The sequence below is a fragment of the Triturus cristatus genome, chromosome 5_2 (assembly GCF_964204655.1).
Source record: "Triturus cristatus chromosome 5_2, aTriCri1.1, whole genome shotgun sequence".
NCBI lineage: Eukaryota > Metazoa > Chordata > Amphibia > Caudata > Salamandridae > Triturus > Triturus cristatus.
The window spans coordinates 514,214,667-514,241,713 of record NC_140588.1 but is presented as its reverse complement, the minus strand read 5'-3'; the positions used below and the strand labels follow the sequence as shown (position 1 = coordinate 514,241,713).

General features: G+C 49.6%; 1 protein-coding gene across 14 annotated transcripts in view; it reads right to left on the bottom strand.

The window, feature by feature from the left end:
* The window catches only part of LRRFIP2 (LRR binding FLII interacting protein 2), a 412,043-nt gene that overhangs the window by 157,054 nt on the left and 227,942 nt on the right, over positions 1-27,047 (bottom strand). For 11 of the 14 annotated variants that reach the window (XM_085607555.1, XM_085607540.1, XM_085607550.1 and 8 more), the window contains one exon: positions 18,470-18,541. The exons of the other annotated variants lie outside the window; for them this stretch is intronic. In XM_085607555.1, the coding sequence (XP_085463681.1) occupies positions 18,470-18,541 (72 nt within the window). The remainder of the gene's footprint in view (positions 1-18,469; positions 18,542-27,047) is intronic. 14 annotated transcript variants of the gene reach the window in all.

The following is a 27,047-nucleotide window of genomic DNA, read 5'->3' as shown; positions in this document are numbered from 1 at the left end:
ATGTGATAAAAGTCAGCGTCTCTAGCTGGGCAACGAGGGCAGAGGAAGATCGTGTCGGGGTAAAAGCGTTGGAGGCGTGCTGGTGTTAGGTAGGCCCTGTGTAGGATATGGTACTGTATGTTCTTGAACCGGGCATTCCTGGAGACTTTTTTGGGGAATTCTATTGCTCTTTCCCATTCGCTATCGTGGAAAGGTCGACCAATTTCCTCCTCCCAGAGGGTCCGTAGGGGTCCTAGGAGCGGGGGTGTCAGTTCCCTGATCGACTTGTATAACCATGTAGTGTGGTGGCGCCCCGGCCCCATTCGGAGTATGGCGTGGAGAACCGGGTGTGTGGGGGGTTCACCCAGGGTGAGGTCGGCGTATGGCCGGTAGTGGCTGAGGAGTTGGCGATGACGCAAGAATTGGCCGGGGGGCAGGTCACACTCATCTATGAGTTGCCGGTACGACCGCAGCTGTCCGTCGTCGAACAGTACTTCCGCTTCGGTGATGTCCCTTGCCGTCCATTCCCGCAGCATGGCGGAAGTAAAGAACCCTCCCTGTCTGGGCCAGCCGACCAGCGGTAGCAATGGTGTGTACGGAGGGCAATCTGGCGCCATGCGGTGTATACGTTGTACGCACTTCCGGGCTATGTCTACTTGTAGGGGGTATGTCCATGTGGGGCGAGACCCCGGTATAAGTAGGCGGCGTAACTAAAGGAGTGCACCAGATAAAGATATATCAAATACACAAAGGAGACTAACAACTAATTAAAAGCCATTCAAGAGGACTTGCTCTACTAATTCATATTATTTATCAAATAAAGAGACAGCAGAACATGAAGTTACTTTTTAAACAACATTAATAAGTCAGAATTAGCCTCAGTCCAATTGGATCTCGTGTCGAGGGCAGGCAAACAGAACTGTGGATATAGCAGGTTGTTTATCAAGGGTGACTGGCTGCCCTAGACTAATCAGAAATGGCCTCTGTATTTTGAACATTCTCATTGGCTGCTGCCAGTCAGTCAGTGAGTATGGCTCTTTCTAGTCCCTCCTATCCCTTCAAAAACAGTCTGTGGCAGCATGGGCAGGTCAGCTATCTTGGAGCATTTTGTGGCCCACTGCGAGACAACACCATAACTTTTCTCTGTTCGGGGAAGAGCATTTCAGTATTGCGATTCTGCCTGGTGATTCACTATCATATACCATAGAAAAAAATGCCACCCCTACCAGGGTAGCAATCTGACAGAAATCAATAGGATTAATGCCACACTGTAGCAGAATGGGTCAATAAGCAGCATTCAACAAACTTTTGTATTGGCTGAATGTTGTTTATTATTTATAGAACAAAAGGTGAAATGTTTTACATGTTAATGATTCAAATGGAGTAGGACTATATGTAGAGAAGGGACATGGCATAAACAAAGAGATGTGGGCAACACTGCACAGTAGATAGGTCAGTGGCAGACAAGGTTCGGTGCCCTGGAGAGCAAGGTGATGCATTTAGTCAACAAAAAGATCTGGTTCAAACTACCTTCATCAGACTAGAGTACCAAATAAGTAAAGTGTTCAATATGGGCATACAATGCTATGGGGCAGGTTTCCAGGCAGGTATTATTTTGCATTAAAAGAAGCTTAGGGGTAATTTTACCTACATATAAAGCCATTATCAAGGCACATTTAGGTATATATGTTGAACTTAGGGAAACAAATCTAAAAAGAAAAATGGATAAAGTTAATTTGAAAAATGTCCAACGTGAATCAATGCTTTAAATCTAAGGAAAGAAAAAGCGGTCAGGATAGACCAAGGAGTTCAAGGATTGCACTATGCACTTTATATCACAGTACGGAGGAAGGGAGGTTGGCACTTCCGTGCTTCAAGATCCATTATTTTGCTCATTTTGCAAGGTATATGTCTAGATGTAATAAGGCAAGCCCTGTAGGGTACCCATTTTCAGAATTAACTTGTGGATAAGCTGCTTGCAGAATATCAAATTAGAGATGTGCGAAGACTAGTTAAACATCCCAAAAAACTGTGATATAAGACATTGCAAGAGCTTTAAAAAAAAAAAAAAAAAGAGCTCAGTTTTATAAGGTTATTAAGATACCTTTAGTAAATTCCGAAGCCCCTTTGAACTACTCAGAATTAGAGGGAGGTGCCTTTTTAGTAGGGGTGGGCGGAATTTGCGTAGTCATGCTACGCAAAGCTCCGCCAAATGGTAAAAAATTTCCACGAGCAAGCAGAAATTCCGCGAACACGCAGAATTGCTTGTTCGCAATGCTTTTTTCCTGTTCGCGAACGCTGTTTGCGTGCTCAGGGGGAAATCTTGTGAACACGCATTTTGAGAACGCGAACATACAAAAAATTCCACGAAGCCGTGGAACACAGAATTTTGGGCAATTCTGCGTTCTCTGCGAGCGGAACGGAATTTACCACCCAGGCCTACTTTTTAGATCCATCTACTGCAACTAGATGGGTCAAGAACCGATTTGTGAAACTGGGGTATTTCCTGCTGGGCGATAGGTGGAAAAAGTAGGATGAGGTAGAGTCGATGGAGTAGTATGACAAAAGTTGGTTACTGTGGTGCTACAGTTCTTTAATTAAGGTGTTGCAAAAGATTGACCCCAAAGAATTGGTGTCCAAGATGCGTAATACAGGTGATAGGAAGATAGAGCTGTGGAACCGATACTTGGTATCTTGTGTGAAAGCAGACTTGTATGCCCAGATTTCGTCAAAATGTCTCAGGGAAGAAAATATCTAAATGGGATTGGTTAAAAATCAATCTGTTTAATTTCTCTACATTGAGGGGGGACAACTTCCACAAGATGCAGCATTTTGCCGAATGGTTAGTATAACGTACTTTCCCAGTTTTTGCATAAAGTAAACCAGAGCTGCCTAAATCAATGTTTTAGACTCGAAATGGTGGGTAGAGGAGGGAGGGCCCACCTAGTCTGGTTTTGCAATAGGCTCAGGGGCTTATAGGTATCCAGAAGTTTACTGGGTATTCATTAACCGCAAAATCCAGCGCTGGCTTCAGTAGGCATATGCCCAATACCAGGTATAACAATGGGATCGCAGAAGTTTTTGTTTATGGCTATGTTAGTGGCTAAAAAAAAAACGATGGATTTAGGCCCAGATCTCTATACTGGAGTGAATGCATGACATTGTTCTGCATTCTGTCCATCAACTGTTGTTTTTGCATTTGTCACCCCGAGTGGGAAGGGTATGCCCAGACGTGGGTCCCGTGTTCTCCATGCCACTGGAATCAAGCTATCCTGGCTGAAGAGGAGTGAAACCCCGAAACCGGTCCTACGATGCTTGTTTCCAGTCCAGGGAGAACCTGGCTTGCCAGTCCGGGCTGGACTGTTCCCATGAGGCACAGGGTCAAGACTGATTTGCATATGGCTGGGTTCAAACTGGAAAGGCATGGTGAGCAAAAAAACGATGGATTTAGGCCCAGATCTCTGTATTGGGGTGAATGTATGACATTGTTCTGCATTCTGTCCATCAACTGTTGTTTTTGCATATGTTGGTGGCTATGACACAGAGATGGAAGTTTGACTTTGTTACCTGTTATGCCGATTGACATGAGAAAATGAACAAGGTTCAGGGACAAGAGAAGCTGTTTGCACTGAGGTCTGGCAATATAATGGCATTTAGTAGAATTTGAAAACCCTGGATAAGAAAAGGAAGCTCTGAGGGGGATTAAGGATAGATGACAGCATCAAGGCCGGTCACCGGATTACTCTACTATGCTTCTCTTTCTGGTTTTCACACGGCATCTTAAATTTATTGGAAATCTTGGGGCGTGGCCAAGCCGCGGGCTAAGATGGCCGCACGGCGTTGAAGCTCCGCCATCGACCCGGCGCAAACCCTGCTTTCCTCGCCCTCCTGATGCGGGCGCGGGACGCCAGACACCGCCGCTGACCCTTCCGCGACCCAGGGGTGCGCTGGGATGCTGAACGGACCTCCTGAGCCACGGGGATTCCCGGCGCCGACCACACCATCCTGAGGCCTAAGATGGCGGGCTGATTCGGGGATTTGGGTTGCGAGTGCGTGGACGGCGGCCGGCCGAGAGACAGGTACCCGGGGGCCTCAGAGGGGGGGGCATTGAGCACCGCGGTGCTGTCTGGCGGGGACCTGCTTCTCTCCCTGTGCCGTTGCGGTCCGGAGGACGACCGGGCGCTCGGCTCTTGCCCTGCGCTCCGGGCGCGGCCTCGCTCGTTGTCTCCTCCCGGGGGCCCGGGCTAATTTGGCCGGGGAGCCTGGGAGGGGTGGCGTGACTGCCTGCTAGCGGTGGGGGGGGGGCGGTGGGGCTCGGCGCTGGGCCTGGCACCCGGGTTGTCTCTGCCTCGATCCTTGGGCCCTCCCTGGGTTGACCATGTGCTCTGCGGTCGGTTTGTGCGATCCTCCCTTGCCCCTTCCGGCGGCGTCGAGTCGCGGCTGCTGACTACATCGCGCTGGTGCGCTGGATGTTCCGTTGGGACCCTGCTGGCTCCATAGAGTGGTGGCCCTTGCCTACTGCACAGTGAGGTCGAGTGCTGTCCGGTGCCCGGTGGGCACAACAACGCACGGGGTCCAGAGCAGCTTGGCTAAGGTTTGGGCCTGCGCCATTGGACTAACGCTCCGTCGTACCGGCGCCTCCCCTGCTCTTCACACGGCTGGCTGGTAGCCGTCTGGCGGTTGTGGGCATGGGTCGCAAGGACCCTAAACAGAAAACGCTGCAGTTCGAGAAACTATCTGAGCAGCCCGCGGAAACCCGCCCTGACATGCCGGACCCGGCTGGTGGAGCGACTGGCGGCTCGACGGCCCGCGCCCCGTCCCCGGACTGGCTGCAGGAGATGCGTGCCGGCTTCAGGGCCCTGGATGGTCGCTTTGATGCCCTAGATAAGACTTTGGAAACTATGGGGGCCAAAATCCAGGCCCACGACAAGCGTCTGGGAGAGGCCGAGGCCCGGATCTCTGCAGTGGAGGATAAATCGGTGCAGGAGATCAAAAGGGTGGACAGACTGGAGCGCATATTAAAGGAAGTGGCCAGCAAAAACGAAGATTTGGAATCGCGCAGTCGGCGCAACAATGTGCAAATTATTGGGGTTCCGGAGTCCACAGCCATGGGCAGGCTTGATGTTTTCGTGGAACAACTGTTGGCCGACATCTTTGGGAGAGAATCCTTCACTCCTGGCTTCGTGGTGGAGCGTGCGCACCGCTCCCTGGGTCCGAGGCCTAACCCGGGGCTCCCGCCTCGCCCGCTGATTGCTCGCATTATGAACTTCCGGGACCGCGATACTGCCTTGCGGCTGGCCAGAGAGAAGGGCGAGATTACCTGGCAGGGCTCAAGACTCTCACTCTACCCAGACTTTACTGCCGTGGTCCAGGAGGCCAGGCGTAAATATGCGGGGGTGAAGGCGGCGCTCCGGAACTTGGGCCTCAAATATGGCATGCTCTATCCGGCCCGGCTTCGGGTCGAGGTTGATGGCCGAGCTCGGCTATTTGACAATCCCGGATTTCTGCCGTAAATACAAGCCGCGCAGAGGCCCGCCGGGGGGGGGGGGGGGGATGAGGGTGGACGGTCTCCCCCTGGTAGTGGATCTGCGGGCAGCCAGGACCTGTTCTTGACCTCCGGTGTCGGCTGAGGCGGCGCCCGTCACATAACTTTGTACTGTTGGACTTTGGCTATTTGGGGATGTATTAACATTTGGAGTTTATTTGTGCTGCAGCGCTGGGTTGATTGCGGATCGTTGTCACCCCCCTTTGGTTGAAACCGTTGGGATCGTTTTTGGTTGCGATGCTCTGTCTTTTACTGCTTGGTTTTATTTGGTATTACTGTCTAGAGCTATGTTCTTTTTTTCCAGGATTGGGATTGCCTCACGTTTGCGTGGTTTGGCTGGGTGGGGGGAGGGGGGTAGGGGTAAGCAATTTTGATTTTTCTGATATGGCTATGTGTGAACGAATTTTATTGATACACAGTGACATCCCGGTTTTGTTGCTCCCATCACCTGCTGACTGGCATCAATGGCCCATATAGGTCTGAATGAAGCTCCTCTCAATCTATCGTTAATGACTTGGAATGTCCGGGGCCTAAACAACCGGAGTAAATGCAAACAAATACTGCACTACTTAAATCGGCACCAGGTGGACATTGCTTTTCTTCAAGAGACTCATCTGCATGATCCAATGACCGCCCGCTTTGCAGCTTCCTGGGGCGCTCATCGATATTTTGCCACTTTCAGAAATTACGCTAGAGGCACTGCGGTGCTGATCCATAAGAGAGTCCCGTTTCAGTGCCAGACGTTTCTGGGGGACGGGGAAGGGCGCTACTGTATTGTAAAGGGGATTTTGATGGGCCATGCGGTCACTCTTGTTTGTGTGTATGCTCCCAACTCCGATTCCCCGGACTTTTTCCATGCGCTTGCGGCCCAACTGGTAACCCTAGCGCCGGCCGGCGTCCTGCTGGGTGGCGACCTCAACATGTTGTTGGATGTGGGGCTGGATAGCACCTCTGGGGCCACAGATTCCAAGCCTAGGGCACGGCGCGCGTTCTTGGACCTCTGCCGTAGGTTCTCGCTGACAGATATATGGCGCAGGCGCAATCCGAACACTACTGACTACACACACTTTTCAGGACAACACAATACTTGGACCAGAATTGACTACTGGCTCCTCTCCCCGGGCCTGTCCCCCTGGTTCCGCGCGTTGAGAACGTTCCCTAGAACGTACTCGGACCATTCCCCGGTCCTACTTGGCTTAGACGTACCTCGGCCTGAGGGTTTTGAGCGGCGGTGGCGTTTCCCTGGGAGGGCGTTATTAGATGACCTTTTTGTACACGAGGTTTCCGAGGCCATAGAGGACTACTTCAGCATAAATACAGGCTCGGTGGACTCGTGGGCAGTACTCTGGGATGGGTTCAAAGCATACATCAGAGGGGTTTGTATAGCCAAGCATGCGGGGGTCCTGAAAGTATTGCGCGCAACAATAACACAACTGGAGACACAGCTGGATGCGCTTGACACTGAGGCACACCGAACACCCTCTGACGAGGTATTTTCCAGGCGCTTACGCCTGTTGTCCGACTTCCGGGAAGCCGTGGACAGGGAGATCCTTTATCTGGGGAAATACCAGGTTGCGCGTAGGTACGGAGAGGGGGACAGGCCGGGGCGCACACTAGCGCAGGCCTTGCGACCACCATACAGCAAGTCCCTGATCGCCGAAGTGCGGGGCACGGATGATGCGCTCCGCACGACGCCCGCTGTGATCCGGGACGAATTCCTGGCCTACTACACTGATCTATATACCACCAAGCTGGGTGACTCCACGGCCGCTCGTGCGGCCTATCTAGCGGAAATCGCTCTGGTGTTCCTAGATAGGGGCATGCAGGAGTTCATGGCGGAACCTATAACGGTAGCGGAAGTGCGGGGGGCGATGGAAGTGCGGGGGGCGATCAAAGTGCTTTGGGGCTCTTCTGCCCCGGGCCTTGATGGCTTCTCCGCTGACTTTTACAAGGCCTTTTCTGATCTGCTGGCGCCCAAGCTAATAGAGGTGTATGCGGAGGCGTTGGAGCGTGGCTCCCTCCCGCCTACTCTGAGTGAGGCAGTCATTGTGCTGCTCCCGAAGCCAAATAAGGACCCGACGTTGTGTGGGTCGTACAAGCCCCTCTCCCTCTTAAACACTGACTAGAAGATCTTGGCCAAAATAGTGGCCAACAGGCTTTCCCAACTGATGGAATTCATTATATCGCCCGCACAGTCTGGCTTTGTCCCCCGCCGCTCGACCTCGCTGAATTTGCGTACGCTCTTCACGGTTCTGCACAGAATCAACCCGACCACACCGGCTGCAGCGATCCTCCTAGATACCGAAAAAGCGTTCGATTCCTTAGAATGGCCTTTCTTTCTTTCCGTCATGGAGCGCATGGGCATGCCTGCGAACTTACTAGCTACTGTTAGACTCCTCTATAGTCGCCCTACGGCCCGTTTGCGTATCAACGGCACGCTATCTCGCCCATTCTCGCTCACGCGCGGTACGCGGCAGGGTTGCCCGCTCTCACCACTCTTGTTCATTTTAGCAATGGACCCCCTGATTCGGCATTTCCAGGAGCGGCACCTCCACAGGGGTCTCCAGTTTCGGACAGGCCCATTGCTGGCCTCACTCTATGCCGATGACACAATCCTGTATGTCAGGGAGCCGCAGGTCAACCTTGCCCCCTTGATACATGAGATCCTTCGTTTCGGTAGCCACTCGGGCCTGGGCATAAACTGGCATAAGTCCATCATCTTTCCATTGACTAGTGGCACCTCCCCATGGCAGTGTGAGTTCCCTCTGGAGTGGTGCTCGGACTCGGTGCGGTACTTGGGCATACAAATACATTTGAACACGGACGAAATTATCCGCCTAAACTATGGCCGCGCGATTACGCGACTGGAGACTCAGGTAGATGGGTGGCTGCGGCTCCCGCTCTCTATGTCCGCTAGGATAGCCATTCTTAAAATGATAGTGCTCCCTAAATTTTTGTATCTTTTCAATAACATCCCTGTTCCTCTTACCCGAGCCTTTTTCTCCACCCTGCGGTCCCTCCTGATTAGACTGGTCTGGGGGGGGGTGGCGCCCCCGGATCCGCTGGGCGACTCTCATACTCCCACAGGATCGAGGAGGCCTTGGAGTGCCTGATTTATATCTATACTACCTAGTCGCTCAGTGTGCACATGCCTATGCCTGGTATCACCCTGACGCTCGGATCCCATTCCTTCGCCCAGAGGCGGACTTTGTCCTCCCGGGTCGCTTGTCGGCGGTGTTGCCCAAAGGTGTCCCCAGAGACCCGATGGACATTCAAACGTTATCTACCACCAGCTGGGCTTGGAGCAGGCTCTCACGCTACTTGGCTCATCCTTTTCTGTACTCCTCGTCCCTCCCGATACCCAACCCTGGGTTACTGCCGGGCACAGATGAGCCACTGGTGCAACGAACGTTAAGGAAATTCGACCTCACCAAGATCGGGGACCTATACCCGGGTGGGCACTTTTTCTCGGCGTCAGAGGACGCGCGATTCAGTGAGGCTACATTCATGGACCGGTTCGTTCTTCGCCGGCTATATTTCGCCGCGCGAGCGGAGATCAAGGGATTTCCCCTCGAGCCGGCTTCCTTTAACCCCTCACCACCCTGATTGACAACGATACAGGGGCACATATTGTTTCCAAGCTGTACAAGGCGTGCGCAGCTCGGGTCCCCTGTGCGGACGATCGGGCGCGGGAGGAATGGGGGGCGGACCTGGGTAGACCTATCACGGACGAGCAATGGACGGCGTGCTGCAAGGTCACCGACACGGTATCACTGAACAGTCGTCACAAACTTATACACTATAAATTCCTGCGCCGTTGGTATATGACCCCTGATAGACTCCATTCCATTGATCCCGCGAGGCCGCACACATGCTGGAAATGCGCTACACCACATGCCGATTTTGCACACATGTCCTGGACGTGTCCGAGACTGCAGACATTCTGGACACAGGTTCACAAGATCCTAGAAGAGATGCTCGGACTTACACTGGTTCCCACTCCTGAGGTCGCACTGTTGGGTTATACCGTCAATTTCCCTAAGAATGTCCGTAGGCTGGCCTCTCTGGGGCTGCTGCTGGCCAAGAGGGAGATTGCAAGGCACTGGGGGAGGAAAACAGCTCCGACATCCAAGACATGGCTTACAGCCATGGCTTTCTGTAGCACGAACAGCGAGATCTACTCTAGTCTCCTCCCCACGATAGCGCGTCCTAGGGACATCTGGGGCCCTTATAAAACATACATTGCAGGCTTACCTGGCTCGACCCCGCCATCCTCAAATCCCGGAATGGCTCCCACTGGGGTGGGGTAGGTCATGCCATACCAAGGTTACGCAGATGTAGTGGTCATGTGCGGGTGCGGTCGCTGGGATATTTAGCTCCTGGGGTTAGGTGCTGTGTACTACATGGCGTTCTTTCCACGACCGAGCTATGAGAAGGGGAGGGGGGTGGCTTTGGTACCCTAGGGACAGACCACTGGTCAGAGATCCCCCCTGGTTATGGTCGGACATATGTTGATGATGGATTGATAGATGGGGTCCTGTTGTCGGTTGCATTGATGATATGGTATTGTTTATCTAAGAGCCGGAAGTGTCACAATGTGGCTCCTTATTTGATTTCTGTTGTTCACACAGCCGCTACCTTTGTCTTATTTTGTTTTGTCTAATTTCAATAAAACTTTTCAAAAATAAAAAAATAAAAAAATAAAATTATTGGAAATCTTTGCGATGTCATCTTGTACACGTATATTATGACACAGCAGCTCAACTGTTTTGAAATACTTGTGAAGTACGATTTATGATTTATTTTGAATTTATATATATGCTGTAGGCATAACGGTTTGTATTTGTATACTATGACAGTGTTCCTCCAAATAAATAAACAACAAAATATGCTTTGCACTAGACATCCTTTTTAATACACAGTTGTGAAATGTCGGCCTATTGCTAGACTTTGACATCATTATTGATAAGTAGATGGTCTATTTTAATAGTAAAGGAAATTCCACGATCTGCTGTTCACATTTAGGGGTGATTCTCAGCTATTCAAAAGCATACCATGTGATATAATAGCCTAGTGAAAACTGACAATGCAGCTACATTGATAACTAGAAGAACAGATGCCACAATATTCTTGTGCTGCAATTAAATTTTCCTTGAGAAGGAGAAGGCTCTTTCCAAACCAAACATATGCCACTTGACGACATTCAAAGTCACCACAAACCCTAAATTAGGACAGCCTATAGAACACTCTTCGTCCCCAAGCTTGTTACTCATATCTACTCATTTAGAACTTATTTATGATATGCTGTAGACTGAGTAGACTTACAGTGGAGTGGCATAGAGTGAAGAAGAGGGAGTTGCTTAAAGCGTCATAGAGAGGCGTAGAGTATCAGAGTAGAGTGTTGTGGTTTGGTGTGGCATAGAGTGGAGGGGCGTAAAGATTCAGAGTGGCATAACGTGATGGAGTGGAGTAACATAGAATGGCCTAGGGTGAGGGGCAAGAGTGGGTGAGGGGCAAGAGTGGGTGAGGGGCAAGAGTGGGGGGGGAGCAAGAGTGGGGGGGAGCAAGAGTGGGGGGGAGCAAGAGTGGGGGGGAGCAAGAGTGGGGGGGGAGCAAGAGTGGGGGGGAGCAAGAGTGGGGGGGAGCAAGAGTGGGGGGGGAGCAAGAGTGGGGGGGAGCAAGAGGGGGGGGGAGCAAGAGTGGGGGGGGAGCAAGAGTGGGGGGGAGCAAGAGTGGGGGGGAGCAAGAGTGGGGGGGGAGCAAGAGTGGGGGGGGGAGCAAGAGTGGGGGGGGGAGCAAGAGTGGGGGGGGGAGCAAGAGTGGGGGGGGGAGCAAGAGTGGGGGGGGAGCAAGAGTGGGGGGGGAGCAAGAGTGGGGGGGGAGCAAGAGTGGGGGGGAGCAAGAGTGGGGGGGGAGCAAGAGTGGGGGGGGAGCAAGAGTGGGGGGGGAGCAAGAGTGGGGGGGAGCAAGAGTGGGGGGGAGCAAGAGTGGGGGGGAGCAAGAGTGGGGGGGGAGCAAGAGTGGGGGGGAGCAAGAGTGGGGGGGAGCAAGAGTGGGGGGGAGCAAGAGTGGGGGGGGAGCAAGAGTGGGGGGGGAGCAAGAGTGGGGGGGAGCAAGAGTGGGGGGGAGCAAGAGTGGGGGGGAGCAAGAGTGGGGGGGAGCAAGAGTGGGGGGGAGCAAGAGTGGGGGGGAGCAAGAGTGGGGGGGAGCAAGAGTGGGGGGGAGCAAGAGTGGGGGGGAGCAAGAGTGGGGGGGAGCAAGAGTGGGGGGGAGCAAGAGTGGGGGGAGCAAGAGTGGGGGGGAGCAAGAGTGGGGGGGAGCAAGAGTGGGGGGGAGCAAGAGTGGGGGGGAGTGTCATAGCTTAGAGTACAGTGGTGCAGTGTAGACTGGCATAGTGAGCACTGGCTTTCAGTAGAGTGGTGTAGAGTACATTGGTGTAGAGGGCAGTGGAGTCGAGCAGAGTGGCGTGGAGCAGAGTGCAGTGGAGCAGAGTGGCGTGGAGCAGAGTGCAGTGGCGTGGAGCAGAGTGCAGTGGCGTGGAGCAGAGTGCAGTGGCGTGGAGCAGAGTGCAGTGGCGTGGAGCAGAGTGCAGTGGCGTGGAGCAGAGTGCAGTGGCGTGGAGCAGAGTGCAGTGGCGTGGAGCAGAGTGCAGTGGCGTGGAGCAGAGTGCAGTGGCGTGGAGCAGAGTGCAGTGGCGTGGAGCAGAGTGCAGTGGCGTGGAGCAGAGTGCAGTGGCGTGGAGCAGAGTGCAGTGGCGTGGAGCAGAGTGCAGTGGCGTGGAGCAGAGTGCAGTGGCGTGGAGCAGAGTGCAGTAGAGTAGAATATTTCAGAGCAGAGTGAAGTGGTGTGGAGTGGTGAAGGGTAGTGTAGTGGTGCAGGGCAGAGTGGCATAGAAATCAGTAGCATAGAGTACATTGCTGCAGAGTAGAAAAGAGTAGAGTGCAGCGACAGAGTGGTGTACAGTGCAATGGCATAGATTGCAGTGGCGTAGAGTATTGCAGAGTAAAGTAAGGTGGCGTAGAGTGCAGGTGCGCAGAGTAGATTGGCATAGAGTGAAGTGGCCCCAGATTACTACCAACACCAGTGATTGACCTGGACACGGAGTGGTGGCCGGGGGTGCGCTGCGGGCCGGTGGTCTGGCGAGTTAGCTCCCGGTAGGGGGGCCTACTTGGCTGGCTGCTGCAGGCTGTGGAGGCGGCTAGGCCCAGTGCGGCTTGTCGCTTGGTAGTGGTTAGTTTCCGTGAGGGCCGGCTCGCGGTGCTTCCCTTGGTGGGCCCTTTCGGTGCGGAGGCCTGGTGTCATCGCGACCCTACATGACTCCTCCAGCTCCTAGCTGGTGCCCCTGGAGTTTCTTAGAGTGACCAATTTGCGGCACCACTATGTGGAAGGACAAGTTTGGTGCCACAAATTCGAAACAAGGCACCTTGCAACAGTGTACCACGGCGACGGGAGGAGGGTCCACGTGTGGACTTCTACGTCTACAATGTGGCCCTTTTGGTGGCCATTACAGAGGCCAGGGACATGCTGGACGCCAAGATCGGTGCAGTGGGATCGGAAGTCTCATTCCTGCCCCAGGATCTGAAAAAAGCAGTGGCCGCATCACTGAAGCAGAGACACGGGTGTCCTCCGTGGAGGATACAGTGACTAACTTACAGCAGTGTGTCGGGGTTCAGGGTTACACAGTTTAGTTTTAATACATGCTCAGACACACAATCCATCTCTCACTAGGCTTGCTACCAATGATATATCTACAAACAATACATGGCTACTCAGGCAACTGTTTCCCCATTGGGGTACCTGACCGTGGTATCTTAGAATGTCCGTGGGCTGCTCAACAAAATCAAACGGGGTGCTATCCCCCGACAAGCTAAGCGGTACGGAGCGGACATTCTTCTCCTACAGGAGCCTCATTTATTGGCCAAAAAAGCTCACTGCTTGGCCAGGTTTGGGTATCAGTGGGTATACCATGCTGGATTTACAAGGGGTTCCCGAGGGACAGCTATTCTCATTCACCGCCGCGTTCCCTTTACCCATACCAAACATTGTGTATATTCTGGGGGTAGGTATGTTCACCTATTAGGTACACTGTATGCTGAACAAATTAACCTCCGTGGCATTTACGAGCCCCGCCTCTGGGGACCACTTTTGTAGACATCACCCGTCTGTGGAGTGAACTTCCAGACGGTTTAATTCTCCTGGGAGGGGACTGGAATGATATCAGGTCACCGCTCGATAGAAGGCGTGGGTGCGGTGTAGGCCCTCCCACGGCTGTATCTAAATTATCCCTACTTGCTGGCACACTGGGGTGGTCTGACATATGGCACGAATATCACCTGCTGAGATAGGTTCTCCATACATGTCCACGGTTCGCGGATCCCTGTCCAGGCTGGATTATATTTTTACGCCACAAAGCCATATACACAGGTTTTCCTACGTCTCCCACCTCCCCAGATGCTTATCTGATCACTCTCCGGTCACGGTGAAACTTCTACAATTTCAAAAACCTCCCTTTAGGTGGCGAATGTCTCCCAGGCATCTTCGAGATCCCGATTACCACGAGATTCTGGGCACGGCAATTCAGGAGTATCTAGACATAAACGTCGGCTCGGCCCCGTCCAAAGCAACCCTTTGGGAAGCCTTAAAATCCACAATATGCAGGGTGGACATTAGTTACCGGGCAAATGAAACACGTAAGTATTCCACCTAGCGTGCCGAGATGGAGGCCCAACATACATCTTTAGAGACACGATACATACACAATCCCAGCCCCACAGCAGTTACAACATCTCATGGATGAGGCGAAATAAATCTGGTTAGCATCACAACACCGAATATACCAGTGGGGGGACAGATCAAGTAGAATGCTGCATAGACTGTACCAAAACCGAGCGGTCCTCAGCCACCGTCCCAACTATTCGTGGAACGGATGGTGTCTTATGTTCTTCTCCTGAGGAGGTTGTTGCAGAATTTGCACGTTATTTCTCCACACTATGAACTCGGAAGGAACAGCTCTGAGGCCCTTATCACAGAGTTCCTCCAGGATATTCCCTCCTGAGACTAATGGATCAGATGAGGGACCAACTCGATGCTCCCATTACAGTTGATGAATTAACAGCAGCATTCGCCGCGATGCGTCCGGGGCGGGCCCCCGGTCCCAATGGGTTTCCCATGGAGTTCCTCCGATTATATGTCCACACTAGGCCCGCATCTGTTGGAGGCAATGCAAGATGCCCTTGAACGGCAAATACTACCCCGAGACTGGCGGCAGGCCGAGATTGTTCTCTTCTTGAAGCCCAACCGACCACCGGGGGACCCATCCTCATACCGTCCTATCTCCCTAATTAATTTTGAATCTAAACTATTAGAAAAAGTACTAGCTGATCGCCTGCAAACCTATATCAAGGATTTGATACACCCACACCAATATGGCTTTATGCCACACCGAGCCACTCGCCATAACATTCGCCGGGTCCATAATGCCATGGCATTGGCTCCAGAGTTGGGCCGCCCTGCGACCATACTTCTTGCTGAGATTGAGAAGGCTTTTGATTCTCTCAGCTGGGAGTATCTTTTCCAGCTTTTGGAGGCGGTTAATTTAGGACCACGCTTTCTAGCATACATTTGCCTACTCTATACGGAACCAATGGCCTCAGTGCGTATCGCTGGTCATCCCTCGGCCTTTTTTCCCCATCAGTCGCGGCACAAGGCAGGGTTGCCCCCTGTCGCCACTCTTATTTGCCCTGGCGGTGGAGCCCCTGGCGGTATGGGTTTGCAGGAAACCAGTGCTTCGAAGCTTTGAATGGCCGCGGTCACAACCCGACCGCATTGCACTATATCTGGACAATGTCCTATTCTTCATGACAGACCCATGGATCTAGGGACCGCGTATCCTACAGATTCTCAGAGTCTTCGGTCAGACCATCGGGCTTCATACCAACCCTTCCAAGTCTGTGTTGTTTCCAGTATGTGGCCATCAGGGTAGAGGTACATGGTCAGCCCAGTTAACGCACAAGACAGAGGGATTCCAATATTTGTGAATCTTTATGTCTCCTTGTCCAAAGACTGCATGGGCGCACAACATTAATCCACTGCTTGCCGGCCTCCGAGATGAAACAACAATATGGTCATCTCTACCTCTTTCGCTGTATGGGGGCTCAGCGATTTTTAAAATGGTCTCTCTCCCCAGAGTGCTTTATCAGTTACAAAATTTCCCGTATCATATACCGCACTCATGGTTCGCGCAAATAAATGCCATACATATTAAATTCCTGTGGGGTGGGTGGGCTGTCAAGAGTGGCGCTACAGACCTGTGTGCAATCTACCTACTGCGGTGGCATTGCTACGGCAGACATGTATATATGTATATATGGCCTCTCACCTATTGGTCATTAACCAATGGTGGTACAATACACCTACAGATCCAGCATTTGCACTGGAACATGTAGCTATGGAAGGGGGTTCCCCTTCTTCGGGTGCTATACAGCGCACAGAGCCTCGATTTTCTACCCCATGCTAGCAGAACAACGATTCGGCTCTGGCGGTATACCGTTCGGCAAATGGGGTGGCATGGGCGTCTCACTCAGGCAACACCCCTATAACATGGTACATACTTGCGCCAGGTGACAGCGTTAAAGGGGTTCCGCCAGTGGGAACTGGTCGGCATATCCACACTCGGGGACGTTATGCAGGGCACTACCCTAAAGTCCTTCCAACAGTTGCAGGAGGAATTCCAACTCCATAAAACTAAATTCTACAAATAACTCCAATTGCGTCATGCTCTCATCCCCATGCTTCTCACCTTGGAAAATCTTCCAGAGTTTCACCCTCTGGAGGGCCGCCGCCTCATGGGTGATTTGGGAACCCACAAAATCCGACAGATCTACCAGACACTGACAACACACTCCACTACGACCTTACACAAGACCAGAAGGGCGTGGCAAGACGATATCACAGAACTGTCCGACTATGACTGGGCTGAGGCCATAGCTAGTCCCCGGGGTGCGGCGGTGTCCTCTAGATTCCCTCTCCTCCTATTTAAATACGTCCATCACGTTTATTATACGCACCTCCAGCTTTGGAAGATGGGGGTTATTACATCCCCCAGTGCTTAAGCTGTGAAAAAGAGGAGACGTTTTTACACACAGTATGTAATTGTACCGATACAGCCCTTCTGGCGTAATGTCTTGGCTTGTCTAAAAGAGGTGCTGTCCTGGGATCTCCCACACGACCCTAGATTGTTCCTACTTCATAGCACTAATGACATAGGGGGGAAATCGATACAAACAACACCTGCTTTTCCTTCCCCTCACTGTTGCCAAGCGCGATATTGCTCAGCTGTGGAAGGGGACCTCCCCACCCCCCCCTCCAACAATAGGGAAATGGCAAAAATAATTAGAAAAATGCATGGGTGCGGAGATAGTGGTCTTCCAGGCGCGGGGCTGCCCTCAGAAGCATAGAAAAATGTGGTCTAGATGGGCTACATATCGAGGTACAGCCCCCCCCCCCCCCTCTCATACCTCTTGATGACAGTCTTCATCAGACGTCCCGGGCCATAACACGCTGCATAACGTATTTCTCATTGTGGCTAACACAGATACTCAAACATACCCTTAAATGTGAGTGGAATAAAAATGTCTGGGCAAAGTCCTTGTTCTTGTTATATATGCAAACTGTAGTCAATGATGTTTACAAGCTTGGTACTTTGCCACTATCCTGTCTTAAATTGTATATGTCAGGCAACAGCCCAAGCGATACCATAAAAACTCAATAAAATATGTTTAAAAAAAAAAAAAAACATTGAAAAAACAGTTTTGAAAATGAGGCAACAATTTAGCTACTCTAGACCTCCAGGGAGCTCAGTTTTAGCACGTCATGTCTTCATTAGGTATTGCAACCATGATTTCATGGTCCACGGATTCTACTGTGCAGAGCTATTACACTTCACTGCCTTTAACACTACATCTGATACAAAGCTGTGACCATATCTCTGTTAGCACACCAGTTGGCATTCGATGCATAGTGAAAGAGTCATCTTTGGATCCAGCACATTACACAATATTGAAGACCTGGCGAATCGAAGAGCAAGAGAAGATAGTGAAAAAACTCTTTACTTAAGCAACTTGATTCCCGCAAAGAGTGATCACTTATTGTGCGAAGGGCCACCACTCCTATAATGGAGCAGCCATCTTCGAATGTGGCTATACAATAGTAATCTATTGCTGCCGAGAACACTTCTCCTCTAAATAGATTTACATTTTTGAAATTCAAAGACAAGTGAATTCTGCAGTTATTCCATGACAGGGAAAAACATTTGGCATCCTTAAATCAAACATTAAAAACGGACCGAGAACCACAGAAAAGCTAACTTCATGACAAACATAGAACATACATTTTCCCAATAATAATCACATCGCTTCACGCAAGCTATAGAAATAGTAGCTATGAATCTCAAAATTCGTACTTGAAAGGACACACTGTACTGTAAATGACTTAAGATAATGTATGTAAGGAATCTAAGATGAGAACAGACATCTTGCTTTGGTGGTAATTATTAAAAATGTATTGTCATCCAATATTAGGGAATAATTAATATGACGACCTTAATTTGAATAAAAAAAATAAAAAAAACAGTGCAAGAGGCAATACACGAGAGTCATCTTAACAGTTATTCCCTTGTTTTCATTGATGTGACATTAAGAAGGAGTAAACACCTGGAGTAAAACGTACTTTATTTAAATTTGAAAACAAAAATGAAAAACTGCACGATATACGTGAGCCATCTCAAGTAATACTTTGTAAGCCAAGCACATGCTTTACAGATAAACTTTAAAAAGTTAGTAAAGCAATTTTCAGAAAGTTAGAAGAACTGGTGAAATTACCATCAACCATATTTGCACAGACAGAATGCATGCTAGGGATGGAGTATGAGGAATGGGGCCCTGATACCTTTAGTTCTTTAAGTCCCTGCATGTATCTCCCTTCTACATCTTGTATCTGGTCCTTAAGATCATAGATATCCTGTAGGGCATAGGGAATGAACAAATTTAAAAAAACAAAAAAACAAAGGAAAATAAACACAATTGTGAATGAAAAAACACTGATTTTAAGAACTCCGCCACTGAAAACTATAAGACAATTTTCCAACATAAAATTAAATCTTTTGGGATATGTGACAGATAACACTAAAACAATACACAGCTAATCAATTTATTAAATTCTTCTATGACATAAAACATATCATACCGCATGTAAACTACTAAGAAATATTTCCACACACTGCTAACTATAAACATGTGCATAACTTGGGTAAAGTCCAATGAGATGCACATCTTCCTAGTTTAGGCAAAAAAGAGAAATTTGCAAATGGCGGTTTGTGAAATGAGGAAATAAGAAAGAAGGATATCATTGGTCCACATGTTACAGGGTTTGAAATATCAGGAAGGGATGGAATATAATTTCTTTGGCAACTAACTTTTGGACTATACTGTGGGTACAAGACAAGGTCCATGAATAATAGCGGGGAAGAAAGGCAGGCAACAAGAAATGTTTCAATTCCCCGGATAATACGGCAGACAATGTGGAAACAAACAGCGAAGGGTAGGCCTGTAGGATGTGGCCTATGGTGACAAAAATTACAAGGATAACAAGTCAAACCGATATGAGGAAGTGGATCCTACACCCGAGAAAAGCATCACTTTGAAAGCACTGCCAGCACCAGGTGTTGCCTCTGCATCAGGAATTTGTCATTAGTATGTTTGTAGAGCAATTTGAGGTAGTCAATATAAAATTTGCCAACAGTTGGCGCCAGACCGAAATCTACCTCACCAGCATCGCCCTTGTTAGGCCTTCAGGCATTCCACTGCTCCTCCCTGTCAACCATTATTACGTTTACACTACTCACCATCCTCAATGCTCAGATCTAGGGCATGTGTGCCTCCAAAAGAAAATAATAATTAAATAACAAAACTAAGGTAACAAACCTGGTTTGCTACTCCTCAAAATGCCATTTGTGAAGGCAAAAGGACCATCAATTAATAAATATAATCAACTTCAGTGGATTTCTTCAAAGAGTGAGCCTAGGTACAAATACTTTGCTAATATTAACAAGTACAATGCATTCAGCAATCAGAAAGCCCTTTCAGATTTACAAAAAGCAGCAACCACAAAAGTACAAAGAAATAAAACAAATGGGACGCCTACTTACGACGTTGAATGTAACAAATTAGTATTATGATGCAAGGAATTGGAAACAATTAAAAAATGAAGTTCTGGGCAGAGCAACTCTGGATATATTTACCTTAACGTGACTCTCTTACCCTCAGTCCTTAAGGGTTTGCCATGATAAACTTGTGAGTATCCCAGCCAACTATTGGTCTGACCAAACAGTTCTATACGGCAGTTTTGCATGGTAGTTCTGCATATATGCAAGTGGTTATCACACAAGGCACCCTATTCTGGCATTTGTGCAAGCACTCCCTAGTGCCCTTGTATGTCAAAAAGATAAGACCATCAGTGCGTGTTTTGTGAATATTCATAGAAGGGTCTGAAGAGAGGCTCAGACAATGAGTAAAAGCATAGGACATAGAATAACAGATTCACTATAAAGGTAACATTATCAGACTCCGAGGTCGTTGCGGTTTACAACTTCTGGGAAGATTCTACAGCATTTAAGACCGGAGGTGTAAAATAAAGTTATCACTGGGCTTCTTAAGCTTAAGTAAGATGCAGCAGTGAAATAGGTAGTGATAGGAGTTAGCCAAGGGAGCACCCTGGTAAAGGTACCCAACAGGAACATGACAGGACAGCACCATCAGTGCCCTGGCATTGAATGAGTTTGGGCTTCATCTAGACTGCAAATGGGTGATGAAACAGGTTATGCATCTGGGCACAGTAGTTAAGAAGGCACTTGTTCAGCCTCATGACTGCCAAGCTCACAAGAAGATGATCTGAAAACTTCAAGTCTTTGGTCCTATGAAGATAAAAGTGCAGTGCTTGCATACCTTTCAGAATATGGGGAGTCTCTTCAGCTGAGGAGGCATGGAAACAGTTGGGAAATTAAATTTCTTTGTTCATGTAAAACGTCAACAATACTTTCACAATGAAAGAGAAGGCCAGGCCCTGGGGATGACTCCGTTCTTCTGAAAAGTTACAAACTAGTGCAACTGGCCTGAAGCTTATTTACACAGATCTAGCCAGTAGAAATGATTTTTCCCAGGAAGGGAATGCCAATTTTCAAGATGCCATTGGCTCCAAAGACATGCGAATCAGCCTGGAGAGAACCAATTAAAGGTTGTAGGAGGCAGCATGGCACCATGCCAGAAGTAAAAATAAAAATAAATAAATAAAATAATGCAAATAACTTTCAGATGCTTTTTGATCGTCTTAGTGCCTTTAGAGAAAGCTTAAACCCTGCTTGGGCCGTTTTCAGTAGTCATGAGGTAGGTCTTCTAAGTGTCTACCAGCACTCCAAGTTCTACTAGGGGACATTAAAAGATTTTCTAACAAACATGTGAGCTGGCTGATTTTCCAGTTAGTATACAGTGGCAGAACCTGAAATACTTACTCCTGTATTGGGGTTCTGCTAAGGTGCATTCTGGTGTCCACTAGCATTGGAAAGGTTCTCTAAAAAGAGGCTCGGAGTTAAAATTTCAAATCCTCAGGAAGCATAAACCTCAAGAAAACAACGAAAGGAAAGGGAAGCACGCCCTACAAGGAAAGGAGAGCTTGACTCTGGGCTAAGCCTGGAGTAGGCCGATTGGGTCCTTCTGTAGGAGGTAGACACACTGGCAAAGGTGGATATTGTTAAAATCGCTGGTGACTCTTTCAAAGCAGGAAAGAAAGGAGTCGAATTCTACTAGCCATAAATGTGACTCCAAGTTGCAATATAGTCAAGCCATTTGCCTCACTGCTTGGTCTCAAAGATTCAAGGCATGGTTCTTAAACTACTACTAACAAAAAAGCTTATGAAAGTACCTCCCTCCTTTTTAAAACCCTCTGAAAAACTAATCTGAATTAACTTAAGGTATTCTTTTGGATGAAAAGGCGTGAAGACGCTATTTGTGGAAGAAAAAAAAAAAGAAAGAAACTTATGACCTTACACCATTCTTATCCTTGGAGAGAGCTCGCAGGGTTCCAGTGAAACAACCAATCTCAGGGGCTTGTCAAAGTCCTCCAATTCAGAGACCGCAAGGCCATTATGAGAGTAGTGAGATCAGCTGAACCTTTGAAACTTGAAAAAACACTTGTGCTATTTCCCTCCTGCAGTTCAACGTCATCGTTTTTGGGTGCAAAGCAGCAACTGGGCATACAATACTCTTTGCTATTCCCTACCTGCCTCAAACTGCTAGGAAGATCGCTTCTCTTTACAGTCCCTAAATATACTTGGGGTTGGATTAATAGAAACCATAATGGACTGCTGACCGCCGAGGGGGGGGGGCTCCATGACAATTTATGAGGTCTCTGGAGACATCTAGGGTCTCCAAGTGCCCCCCTCTCCTCCCTAGAGAAGCTCATTGCAGACTGGCGACAGGCTATACAGGCAGGGGCGTCACAGAGAAAACACCAGCTTCTCAGAGCGGGAAGGGAGGTTACCATAGCTTCACGTCCGATGACAACTCCACGGTGATACTGTCCACACCATGACTCTCAGAAGCCTCCGTTGGTCACCCCACAAACAGCAGCATGTCCCACATGTTGTATTGTTTCATTCCCTCTACCCCACAATTCCTCACACAGTGAGCTGACCAGGGTGCCATACCTAGTAACATTCACAACAGGAAAGGCACTGCACTGGGTCCCCCAGGAGAGCTCCCCTCATCTCTTTTTTTTACCCGTCTGGTATCCCCCATGGGACAGCCTACCAAATAAATCTCATGGGCCCCACTAGATAAGACTAGGCTCCTTACCCTAAACGTCTGAGGCACACATATAGAACGGAAACTATATGGTTTGCTCCTACATCAAATGGCAGAATGCACACATTATATTCCTCCAAGAAACGCACATTACGTCAGTATAACTACAGCACTTGTACAAATGCTTGAAGGGACTCCTCATAACTACCAGCTATTCGGTCTATGAATCAGGGGCACTCATCTGGATCCGGCTTGGGTTCCCTTCCAAGCCTTAGATTCCATAGTGGACAGGGAGGGGCAGTACGCCATAGCAGAGGGCCGTCTGGACGGCTCCAGACTCCGTCTGAGCAGCATATATGCCCACAATAAAGACCAAGGACACTCTTGGGGGTGCTAGTGCATAGAACCGGGACACCGTGGGTTCAAGCTGGAGACTAATTGCACACTCGACCTCCAGCTTGACTGCTCCCAACCTCCCCCTCAGCCCATGTCCTCAGACAGACCATTTTCAGAGGTGGGTTTTCCAATGGTCACTTGTGGACGCGTAGAGATCCTTAAATCCCCACTATCAATTCTATTCATTCTACTCAACGGTACATGATCTGTATGTGTGATTGCATACTCTTCTCAACCGCCACCCTAGACACGATGCACCACGCCAACTACTTAGGCTGTGTTGTCTCGGACCATGATGTGCACATCATAGATATGTCGAAGAACGCCCCAATACTTTTCAGAAAGCAGAGACCCGGCGTCCACAAGGGCAACTGAATAAGGCGCCTTCAAGGTGGTGACATGGGGGCTGTGTTTACAGCAAATAGTGGGAGTCCGTAGGATACTCTAACGAGAGATTGGAAACTCTGAACGCCAGATTGCCACTATGGACAAAGCAGCAACCCTGCATCCCTCCAAGAGCCGCGCGCTCACCGAGGCTAAAACCCAGCATGTAGTTGTTTTTTTTTAAAAAGAACATTTGCATTGATTCAATCTCAAAGCTTACGTAGCCAAGACACATTGAGAGGGGGACAAATCCAGTCGTTTTGCATGGTTGCTAAGTCAGAAATCCCACTGAGTGTCGATGCTAGAGATTACCTCGTCCTCCAGTGCAACTCTGCATGCTCAACATGACATCCTAGATGTGTTCTTCACCCAATACTCGCGGTGGACCCCTTGTCCACTGTCTGACGTTGTCCCGTCATTCCTAGTGAGGCTCCCTCTCCTTCACGTCTCGCCCATAACCAGGAATGACCTGGATGAATATGTCGCAATCCCTGAGATTCGAGGGGCAGACGGCAGCGTTGGTTCTATTAGATCTAAGTGCAGCCTTCGATACGGTGCTGCACTCAACGCTGCTGTCTCGCCTCTCAGACATGGAAGTGACGGGATCTGCACTGGAATGGACTAAATCCTTTTTAGCTAACAGGAGTTTCCAGGTGCACTGTCCCCCTTATAAATCCTCCCTTAGAAAGCTCAGACATGGAGTTCCTCAGGGCTCCAGTCTGAGCCCTACGCTGTTCAATCTTTATATGGAGCCTCTGGCCCATATTGTGGAAGCCTTTGGAGCGGATATCGTCACATATGCTGACAATACCCAATTAATAATCAAACTCACTCATAACCAGTCAGATGTGGCCACTAATTTTTCTAACTGCATGCTCTCCGTGGCAGGGTGGATGAACAACAACTGTTTGCGCCTCAACGGCGACAAAACAGAAATTCTAGTTGTTGGGAAATCCCCCTCCGCTTGGTCACAGGCCTGGTGGCCTACGCAACTTGGGATAATTCCTCAGCCGGTAGAGTCTGTCAGAAACCTGGGGATCAAGCTGGATACGGAGTTTTCCTTTAAGCATCAGATTAGCAAAATCACGGGCAAATGCTTTGGAATACTTAAAACTCAGTAAAATCCTCGAATTACTCCCCATTAGTGCTAGAAAGACACTCATTCATGCCTTAGTCACGCCTCATTTGGACTATGGCAATGGTCTCCTTCTGGGCCTTAGCAAAAAAGGTATTCACCAACTCCAGTGCGTGCAAAATGCTGCTGCACGTATGGTGTTAAACCTCCCACGTAGAGCATCAGGTAAAAAGGCACTTCATGAACTCCATTGGCTCCCCATTGAGGAGCGAATCAGGTTCAAGGCTCTCTGTTTTGCTCATCGCATAGCCCAGGGTAAAGGCCCTGACTATTTGCGTAACCTTCTCACCCTCCATCGTCCCATCCGCAATCTTAGATCTGCTGGAGCTATGTTGTTCCAACTTCCCCGTGTTCGCAAGACCAAGATTGGAGGCGCTTCCTTTAGGTTCCTGGCCTGCAAACACTGGAACAGGCTTCCTCTTGATCTTCGTATGGAGCCACCTATTTCCGTGTAAAAACTAACCTCTTTGCGTATTTGGATCCGGGCTTGTTCCCGGACTTTTGGTCTTTAGGGGAACAGCAGCATTTGTTAGCGCGGGGACACACTATGTTAGTGTAACCAGGCGCTCTAGAAATGGTTTTATTATTATTATTATTATCAAACAGGGCATCCAAACCCTAGCCAGAAATAAGACCCCAGGCCTTAACAGCCTGTTAGAATACTACAGCACCTTTACTTCGCTCCTTGCACCCGGGCTGGCTGAGATATACAATGAAGCTCTAAGGATTGGGCAACTACCCCCATCTCTGTGAAAATCCCTGTGGTGTCCATTCTGAAGCCTGACAGAGATCCGACTCTCCTGGCATCTTGTAGGCCAAAAGTCATCCTAGGCACAGACTAAGATCCTGGTGAAAATCCTGGCTGAGAGATATGCTCCAATCTTACGTCCTTAGTGAATCCTGACCAAAATGGCTTTGTGCCAGGGTGCAGCCCATAACACAATATACATCGCCTGTTCCTGATGGACCGAGCCCCCGGACAATTCCCATATGCAGTTTGCTTAATACTCGACCTGGAAAGGCCTTCAACATGCTAGAGTAGGACCATCTTTTCCAGGTGTTGACCGTTATGGGGATAGGCGACCATCTCCGAGAATACACAAAGTTGCCCTACGCTGATCCCATATCCAGTGTGCACATGCACAGGTTAACTCACCACTGTTTCCCATGGATAGGTGCACCAGACAAGGCTGCCCCTCCCCGCCCCCCTGCTTTTCATGTTGGCCAAGGAGCCGGTCGCCACTAGGCTTCACCTGAAGGGGGAGGTCTAGGGATTACCCTTACATGGGTTAAGCCATGCAGTGTCCCTTTATGCAGACGACCCGCTTCTCTACATCCGCGACATCATCCCCATATACGCCACGATACACAAGTCTGCACGGGTCGCTGGGCTCCAAATGAACTGAGCCAAGTCGTGCTTGTTCCCTCTGAGCTGCAGCTTACACCCGCTCGAGGAGCGACTGGGGAGAACACTACTGTACTGGAAGGGCAACAGTGTTCATTATCTTGGGGGGCACCTATACCACACCCCTATGTACCTCTGAGGACAAACACAAAGAAAGCCCTCTCAGCCCTAAAATCGCAGGTACAGTTTTGGAAGGTATACTTCTCTTAGCTACAAAGGGGCAAATAACTCATTTACAAGGATAGTCCTTATGCACCTGTATTACTTTGCCAACCTACCTGTTGTTCCTTTCTGTTTATGTGACCTAGACATAATGCTAGGGGAGCTCATCTGGGGTACCAAATACCAGCGCATTGCACTGCACAAACTGCCCTTGCCAGTGGGATAGGTGGCCTTGGTGCGAGGAAGCAGACTGCTTGGCAGCCCAGATCCAGAGGATCTTGCAATGACTCGCAGGAATGCAATTTAGGAGAAATATGCTCAAGATCTGGCACCCTACCTCTTTAATGTGCTCCAGTTTCCTCCTGCCTGTGGCCACCCCTCGTACCCCACAGTTCCTACAGGTAAAAATAGCCCTATAGGTGTCTCAAAAGAGTTGCCTGCCTTATCCACCACGTCCCATTTTATGCCCGAACATTCCCCCAGCAGGGCCTACTGCCCACCCTTAGGATGCCATTTCTTAGCCGACTTAGCAGTTTGGCATGCCTGCTCCTGGTCTACTATCGATGACCTCTTCAAAGAGGGACACCTTCTCTCCCTTGACCAACTCATAGATGATTATAGCTTTCCCAGGAGTCAATACCTGACATACCAGAACTTTGACACGTTTCAAACTCTCTGGTCCGTATTTGATGATGAGTCCCAAACCAACTCTGTACTGCAGACAAATGGGAGGTCGACTTCCAATGGGTGCTACAAAACACTGTATAGGACAATACCGTTTCCACAAAGCATCTCCTGGTGTGCACGCTTCAAAAGCATAGTTCACAGTCCCACATAGGGCTTACCTGAGAAACTCAATCGCTATTTCCCCATGCCCTGCTGGGCTGCCGGTGTTGCCAAGCACCGGTTGTGTAGCCCTTCGACATATGCTATGGTTGTGCCCGGCTCTCATCTCATACTAGCATTCGGTCCACACCACACTCCGGGAAGTAACAGAGCTTCCTGACATATACACATGGGAGGCCTGTGCCCTGGGCATTTTCAAACATAGAAAGGGCTCGGAGGTGAGGGCCGGCTTTGCTCTCCTCCTCGCCAAACAAACTCTCACCCTACAGTGGAGATAGAGTCAGGCCCCTGCGGTCAAGACCTGGCGGGGAGCGCTGCTATGCTGGGGAGGGCTGAGGGGAA